This window comes from Carassius gibelio, chromosome A19 (assembly GCF_023724105.1).
Source record: "Carassius gibelio isolate Cgi1373 ecotype wild population from Czech Republic chromosome A19, carGib1.2-hapl.c, whole genome shotgun sequence".
Classification (NCBI taxonomy): domain Eukaryota; kingdom Metazoa; phylum Chordata; class Actinopteri; order Cypriniformes; family Cyprinidae; genus Carassius; species Carassius gibelio.
In genome coordinates, this window is record NC_068389.1 from 8,183,899 (window position 1) to 8,192,180 (window position 8,282).

Consider the following 8,282-nt stretch of genomic DNA (forward strand, 5'->3'; position numbering starts at 1 on the left):
ATGATACGGTCTAAATCCTGACTGGAAATCCTCACATATACCATTTTTCTCTAAGAAGGAATATAATTGTGAGGATACCACCTTTTCTAGTATCTTGGACAGAAAAGGGAGATTCGAGATTGGTCTATAATTAACTAGTTCTCTGGGGTCAAGTTGTGGCTTTTTTATGAGAGGCTTAATAACAGCCAGTTTGAAGGTTTTGGGGACATATCCTAATGACAATGAGGAATTAATAATATTCAGAAGAGGACCTATGACTTCTGGAAGCACCTCTTTTAAGAGCTTAGATGGTATAGGGTCTAACATACATGTTGTAAGTTTAGATGATTTAACAAGTTTATACAATTCTTCCTCTCCTATAGTAGAGAATGAGTGGAACTGTTCCTCAGGGGGTCTATAGTGCACTGTCTGATGCGAAACTGTAGCTGACGGCTGAATGGTTGCAATTTTATCTCTAATAGTATCGATTTTAGAAGTAAAGTAGTTCAGAAAGTCATTACTGCTGTGGTGTTGGGAAATGTCAACACTTGTTGAGGCTTTATTTTTCGTTAATTTAGCCACTGTATTGAATAAATACCTGGGGTTATGTTTGTTTTCTTCTAAAAGAGAAGAAAAGTAATCAGATCTAGCAGTTTTTAATGCTTTTCTGTAGGATATGCTACTTTCCCGCCAAGCAATATGAAATACCTCTAGTTTTGTTTTCCTCCAGCTGCGCTCCATTTTTCGGGCTGCTCTCTTTAGGGTGCGAGTATGCTCATTATACCATGGTGTCAAACTGTTTTCCTTAACCTTCCTTAAGCGTAAAGGAGCAACTGTATTTAAAGTGCTAGAAAAGAGAGAGTCCATAGTTTCTGTTACATCATCAAGTTGTTCTGAGGTTTTGGATATGCTAAGGAATTCGGATACATCAGGAAGATAACTTAAAAAGCAGTCTTTTGTGGTAGAAGTGATGGTTCTTCGATACTTGTAACAAGAAGTAGAATTTACAATTTTGGCTATATGAAGTTTACACAGAACTAAATAATGATCTGAGATATCATCACTTGGCTGAATAATTTCAACACTATCAACATCAATTCCATGTGACAGTGTTAAATCTAGAGTATGATTTCGACAATGAGTAGGTCCTGAAACGTGTTGTCTAACACCAATAGAGTTCAGAATGTCTATAAATGCTGATCCCAATGCATCTTTTTCATTATCGACATGGATATTAAAATCACCAACTATTAAGACTTTATCTGCAGCCAGAACTAACTCAGAAGTAAAATCACCAAACTCTTTAATAAAGTCTGTATGGTGCCCTGGTGGCCTGTATACAGTAGCCAGTACAAACATAACAGGGGATTTATCATTAACATTGGTTTCTCTGGATAATGTTATATGAAGCACCATTACTTCAAACGAGTTATACTTGAAGCCTGCCCTCTGAGAAATCCTGAAAACGTTATTATAAATTGAAGCAACTCATCCCCCTTTGCCTTTTAGACGCGGCTCGTGTTTATAACAATAATCTTGGGGGGTGGACTCATTTAAAATAATGTAATCATCAGGTTTTAGCCAGGTTTCTGTCAAGCAGAGCACATCTATATTATGATCAGTTATCATATTATTTACAAAAAGTGTTTTCGTAGAAATGGATCTGATATTCAATAAGCCAATCTTTATCATTTGTTTATCCATATTGCATTTGTTTTTTATTTGTTGAACCTCAATTAAATTGTTAACCTTAACTTGGTTTGGACGTTTTTTGTATTTTCTAGTTCGTGGAACAGACACAGTCTCTATAGTGTGATATCTAGGTGAAAGAGTCTCTATGTGCTGAGAATTAACTGACCTCTGTGACGGGAGGCAGCTAGCAGACGGTCGGTTTAGCCAGTCTGTCTGCTTCCTGACCTGGGCCCCAGTTAGTCAAGTATAAACACTAAGACTATTTGCCATATTTCTAGACAGAAGAGTGGCGCCACCCCAGGAGGGATGAAGACCATCTCTTTTAAACAGGTCAGGTCTGCCCCAAAAGCTCGTCCAATTGTCTATATAACCTATGTTATTCTGTGGGCACCACTTAGACATCCAGCCATTGAGTGATGACAATCTGCTATGCATCTCGTCACCACGGTAAGCAGGGAGGGGACCAGAGCATATTACAGTGTCTGACATCGTGCTTGCAAGTTCACACACCTCTTTAAAGTTATTTTTAGTGATCTCCGACTGGCGAAGTCGAACATCATTAGCGCCGGCATGAATAACAATCTTACTGTATTTACGTTTAGCATTAGCCAGCACTTTTAAATTTGCCAAGATGTCAGGCGCTCTGGCTCCCGGTAAACATTTGACTATGGTGGCTGGTGTCTCTATATTCACGTTCCGTACAATAGAATCGCCAATAACTAGAGCACTTTCATCAGGTTTCTCAGTGGGTGCATCACTGAGTGGGGAGAACCTGTTTAATGTTTTGATCGGAACAGAAGAGCGGTGTTTTGACCCACGACTACGCTGCCTCACCGTCACCCAGTTGCCCTGCTGCAGGGGCTCTGCTGGAACCGGACAATGTACAGGAGTCCCTGAGCTAGACGGATCTAAAGCCGTATCTAGAGCCCTAACGTTCTTACTGTCCTCAATTAAAGTTTGGATGCGTGTCTCTAATTCTGAAATCTTCTCTGTCAGCCTAACTGTTTCCCTGCATTTATCACATGTGAATCCCTCATCAGCGACAGAGATAGATAAACTGTACATGTGGCAAGAGGTGCAAATAACAATTGTAGGAGAAGCCATTACTCACCGTGCTTGATGAAATATTCTTACTGCGGTTGTTTGATGAACTTGTGGAAAACTGTTCACAAGAAGGGTAAGCCACAAACATTCATTGCCAGAGAAGCTGGCTGTTCACAGAGTGTTGTATTAAAGCATGTTAATAGTAAGTTGAGTGGAAGGAAAAAGTGTGGAAGAAAAAGATGCACAACCAAACCAAGAGAACGACAGCCTTATGAGGATTGTTAAGCAAAATCGATTCAAGAATTTGAGTGAACTTCACAAGGAATGGACTGAGGCTGGATTCAAGGCATCAAGAGCCACCACACACAGAAGTGTCAAGTAATTTGGCTATAGTTGTCATATTCCTCTTGTTAAGCCACTCCTGAACCACAGGTAATGTCAGAGGCATTTTACCTGGGCTAAGGATAAGAAGAACTGGAATGTTGCCCAGTGGTCCAAAGTCCTCTTTTCAGATGAGAGCAAGTTTTGTATTTTATTTTGAAACCAATGTATGGAGGAAGGGTGAAGAAGCTCATAGCTTGAAGTCCAGTGTTAAGTTTCCACAGTCTGTGATGATTTGGGATGCAATGTCATCTGCTGGTGCTGCTCCATTGTGTTTTTTGAAAACCAAAGTCACTGCACCCGTTCACCAAGAAATTTTGGAGCACTTCATGATTCCTTCTGCTGACCATCTTTTGGAAGATGCTGATTTCATTTCCCAGCAGGATTTGGCACCTGCCCACACTGCCTAAAGCACCAAAAGTTGGTTAAATGACCATGGTGTTGGTGTGCTTGATTGGCCAGCAAACTCACCAGACCTGAACCCCGTAAAAAATCTATGGGGTACTGTCAAGAGGAAAATGATAAAAACAAGAGACTAAAAAATGCAGATGAGCTGAAGGCCACTGCCAAAGAAACCTGGGATTCCATACCACCTCAGCAGCACCTCTGTAACCTCTTCATCGGTTGACATTTTATTCCATAACGTTACAGTTTTGATGCTGTTTCATGTCAGAAGATCGTGTTGCATGTGCTAGTATCTTTTGTTTCTTATTTTTCTTCTCACTTGTGTTTTTTAGAAATTCTGTGCATAAGATATGTACGAGCACTCTCTACCATACAAAAATGCTGATTCTAGGAATAGCTCCAATATTTAGACTTTTTATAAGTAGAAGTCAAGTATACTTAAATGTCATTTTAAGTATATTCATGAGGAGTACATACAGCCAATTTCTGAGATAAAAAAAGTAAACTAAATTAAACTTAGTTTAAAAGAAGTATACTAAAAGCACACTTGAATAAACTTCTTTTTCATAAGCCGTGACCTGTGTCTATTCTTAATGTAAGTCAGCGCGGAGAATGTCTTTTCACAAAAATACGTTGAGCCAAATTGTATGAGGACATCCAACGCGGCTTTCGACAACTGTGGATATTCCAGCGCGACAGAAACCCAGAACTCATCCAGCGTCTTGCCATCAAATGCCGTCCTCAGGGTTCGATCGGTTGAAGGTTCTATCACTGCATCTTCCATATATGACGCCAGATGATTTGCCGTGGTTACATTAAATGGTGACCTTATCCAGTCATATTGGTCGGGAGCATCTCCTTCAGGGAAATACTTATGAAAGCAATCTGGATAAATCCAGATTAAAAATTATTTTTTCATTGTGCTCACATATTAGATGGGGAAAAAATTACAGAGGGATTTATGGATATGTACTTTTGTTATCCTGTAAATCAGAATATACTATTAATAGCCTTAAAAAAAAAAAGATTTTCGCCATGTTTTTTTTGTAATAAAATGTTATATAAATCAGGCTAGGAATAATATATTTACAAATCCCTCTGTAAATGTCTTCATAATATAACTAGGGGAAGTCGTGGCCTAATGGTTAGACAGTCAGACTCCCAATCGAAAAGGTTGTGAGTTCGAGTAGGAATTGTGGGTAGGGGGAGTGCATGTACAGTTCTCTCTCCACCTTCAATACCATGACTTAGGTGCCCTTGAGCAAGGCATCGAACCCCCAACTGCTCCCCAGGCGCCGCAGCATAAATGGCTGGCCACTGCTCCGGGTGTGTGTGTGTGCGTGTGTGCGTGTGTGCGTGCGTGTGTGCGTGTGTGCGTGCTTGTGTGCGTGTGTGCGTGTGTGCGTGTGTGCGTGTGTGTGTGCGTGTGTGCGTGTGTGCGTGCGTGTGTGCGTGTGTGTGTGCGTGTGTGCGTGTGTGTGTGTGTTCACTGCTCTGTGTGTGTGCACTTCGGATGGGTTAAATGCAGAGCACAAATTCTGAGTATGGGTCACCATACTTGGCTGAATGTCACATCACTTTCACTTTCATAAGGGAAGTGAAGGGTGTTTTGCTGTGTGGGCTGATTGTGCCCTTTGATCCTGCTGTCAAGCCTCGGTTCCTCTGCCTTGATCCTTGGATGTCCATGATGACCCAGGTTGCCCATTGTGTTATTGTTCTGAAGTGTGTAATTGAGCATGTGAACTGTTGCATTCAGTGACTGCTCTTTTTATCTTCCTCTTTATGTAATTGTAAGGATAAAAACTCCATGATCATGGGAAGAAGAAGGGGGGAACCGGCGGACAATCAAATAGAAACTTTAGTTACAAAATGAACACAAAACAGCGCGTCAGCCCCTCACGGACGACTGATGTTCACAAATAAAAGCCAAATACAAAATAAAACCCAGGCCTGGTCCTCTATCGTCCGTCACTGTCGTCGCTCGGGTTTTATATCCCTCCATCTCCTCCGTGGGACTCGAGACTGGTGGGACGAGCAGTTGTCGCTCATTTCCAATCACTCCACCGGCCTAGCTCCTGTTCCCACGTCTCTCGGCCCTGCACCACTCGTCACAGTAATAAAACACTTTTATTGTAATTAATTATGTTTGTATATCTGCTTCCCCTGACAATTAATTGTGAGCTGACCTGTTTTGCCTAAAAAGAAGAGAATTTTATTTAATAAATGTCCTTGTGCTAGACCCAGGGTGGCGTAGTTATGCTAAATTTTTGATCTTTTACTGCCCTGCCACATTCTCATACATGGATGTGAAAATTGCAAATGTATGGCTTTTAATGTTGTCATCTTTTCTAAAGTCTTTTAAAATTATTTTATTGTTATTTATGTATGAATATTATTGAATATTTATTATTTTATTTTTATCTACCGAGGGTAGTACACTTCCCGGGTCCTCTTGTCTCAGGTACTCTGTGTAGTCCTCTAGTTTAAATACCCAGGAAATCATCAAATTATGCTTTTTCTTACCTTTTTGCCACCACGCTTTGGCATAGCTTTTTTGCACTCTTTGAGCATGCTCTAGCTCAGGGGTTCCCAAAAGTTTCAGACCGCGACCCCCAATATTAGATTGCTGATGACCCTCATTTTTAAGATTACAAGTAAACAGCATTCAAGACTGCAAGAGTTCCAATCTATATGGGCCTTAGTACTCTTTTTGATGTATTTTTTTTTTTTTTGTGATTGCATTGTTTGTGTAATATGTGCTAAATTAAAAAAAAACAATAAAAAAAAAACAATACTCGAATGTGATGGATGGGCGCTGGGCGCGGAGCAAAGCAGGTCCACTCTAGGTTTAATTTTGGAGATCGCCACCCGCAGATCATCTTCCACGTTAAGCCGTGACCTGTGATTATTCTTAATGTAAGTCAGCGCGGAGAATGTCTTTTCACATAAATACGTTGAGCCAAATTGCATGAGGACATCCAACGTGGCTTTCGACAACTGTGGATATTCCAGCGCGACAGAAACCCAGAACTCATCCAGCGTCTTGCCATCAAATGCCGTCCTCAGGGTTCGATCGGTTGAAAGTTCTATCACCGCATCTTCCATATCTGACGCCAGATGATTTGCCGTGGTTACATTAAATGGTGACCTTATCCAGTCATATTGGTCGGGAGCATCTCCTTCAGGGAAATACTTATGAAAGTGATCTGGATAAATCCAGATTAAAAAATATTTTTTCATTGTGTTCACATATTAGATGGGGAAAAAATAACGGAGGGATTTATGGATATCTACTTTTGTTATCCTGTAAATCAGAATATACTATCAATAGCCTTAAAAAAATTATTTTCGCCATGTTTTTTGTAATAAAATGTTATATAAATCAGGCTAGGAAAAATATATTTACAAATCCCTCTGTAAATGTCTTCATAATATAACTAGGTACAAGACTGGAAAGTTTGGTGTATATAGGTGCTAGTAAAGTTTCGTACTTGGAGTATGAGAGAAAGGTCATTTTGAGAAAACAGGCTTTAAAGATTTATCATCAGCCAATGAGATTGCGCATTCAGCCCTTTTACTTTCGCGATTGGTTGCTGATAAAAAGAAAATGACCATATTTGGATCTGACAGCATTGTACAGTGAAGAGAGAGCTTTCCAGCCGTGCCTGTGATGAAAGAGAGCAGACAGAGATCGCGGATCGGGAGGATGATTTACAACGCTAACTTTTGTTGAATTTACGCGAAATCTACAGACGCAAACAGACAAAGTGGAATAAAATAAAGACCTAAATGTGTATTTCGGACTTTTTTTTTTCACCATCTCGCATTAACATATATATATATATATATATATATATATATATATATATATATATATATATATATATATATATATAAACATTTCTGTAAATCATCTCGCGACCCCCCGCTCCCCACTCCACGCGACCTTATCCCACTTTGGGAACTACTGCTCTAGCTTATACACCAGCAGGTCATCTAAAACCATAAGGAGAAATGCCATCTATCCTAGTCATTTGCAATGTAGTGTCTCCAAGTCCAGCCTCGAATGCCTGTCTAAAACTTCAACAAGCCCACAACTAGGCATCTTCAGCCAATGCCCAAGACTTCTCAATAAACGTCCACTGAACTTCCAGCCAATAAGACAGATCAAAAGGGAATCCTTTAACACAAAGGCAACACAAATACAACCTCCAGATTCTTGCTGAACTGGTGCATTTAATATAAAGTTTATAACTTCATTGAGAGACTCAATGCGAGGGTTATTTAGATGATTGATGGTTGTTCAGGTACTGATATAAACTTGGGATGTCATATTTTAACTCTTCTAAACTCATTATTTCCTCCCTTTCTGCAACCTGTGAGAATGTTTGTGTTTATGTGTTAGATTAAGTTACATGTCTTAGAATTATCCAATAGTCTTTAATATTTGAATAAGAAGTATATTTGTTTTGTGCTTACAAGTTTAGTCTCTAACTGCCGATCTTGTTACTGCTGTAATTAATAGGGTTTTCACTACATTTTGGGATTTTAATATCCATTGCATTGTTATATGGCTCGTTCAATTAATTGCTGGCCAACTCAGTGGTCAGTGGTAGAATAGCGATTCTGTTTCAATTCCCCATAAAATTATAATTGATTGCCTCTGAGCTAAATTGACCTGAGGAAACAAAGTTTGTGAAACAATGGTAAAGGACTAGGGTAGACATAAATATCTAGTAGATACTGTATACAGGGTCCTTTAGCTGTCAGGTGAGACATAT

General features: G+C 39.7%; 1 protein-coding gene across 1 annotated transcript; it reads right to left on the reverse strand.

Annotated features, from left to right (window-relative positions):
* Nucleotides 1-1,076: 1,076 nt before the first annotated feature.
* On the reverse strand, nt 1,077-2,832 carry LOC127935581 (uncharacterized). The gene has a single exon (XM_052533583.1). The coding sequence runs from the start codon at nt 2,773-2,775 to the stop codon at nt 1,912-1,914; it is 864 nt and encodes a 287-aa protein (XP_052389543.1). The 5' UTR covers nt 2,776-2,832; the 3' UTR covers nt 1,077-1,911.
* Between the last annotated feature and the right edge of the window lie 5,450 nt (nt 2,833-8,282).

Excerpts from the sequence above, each read along its gene's own strand:
- LOC127935581 (XM_052533583.1), bottom strand. The coding sequence starts at position 2,775 with ATGGCTTCTCCTACAATTGTTATTTGCACCTCTTGCCACATGTACAGT.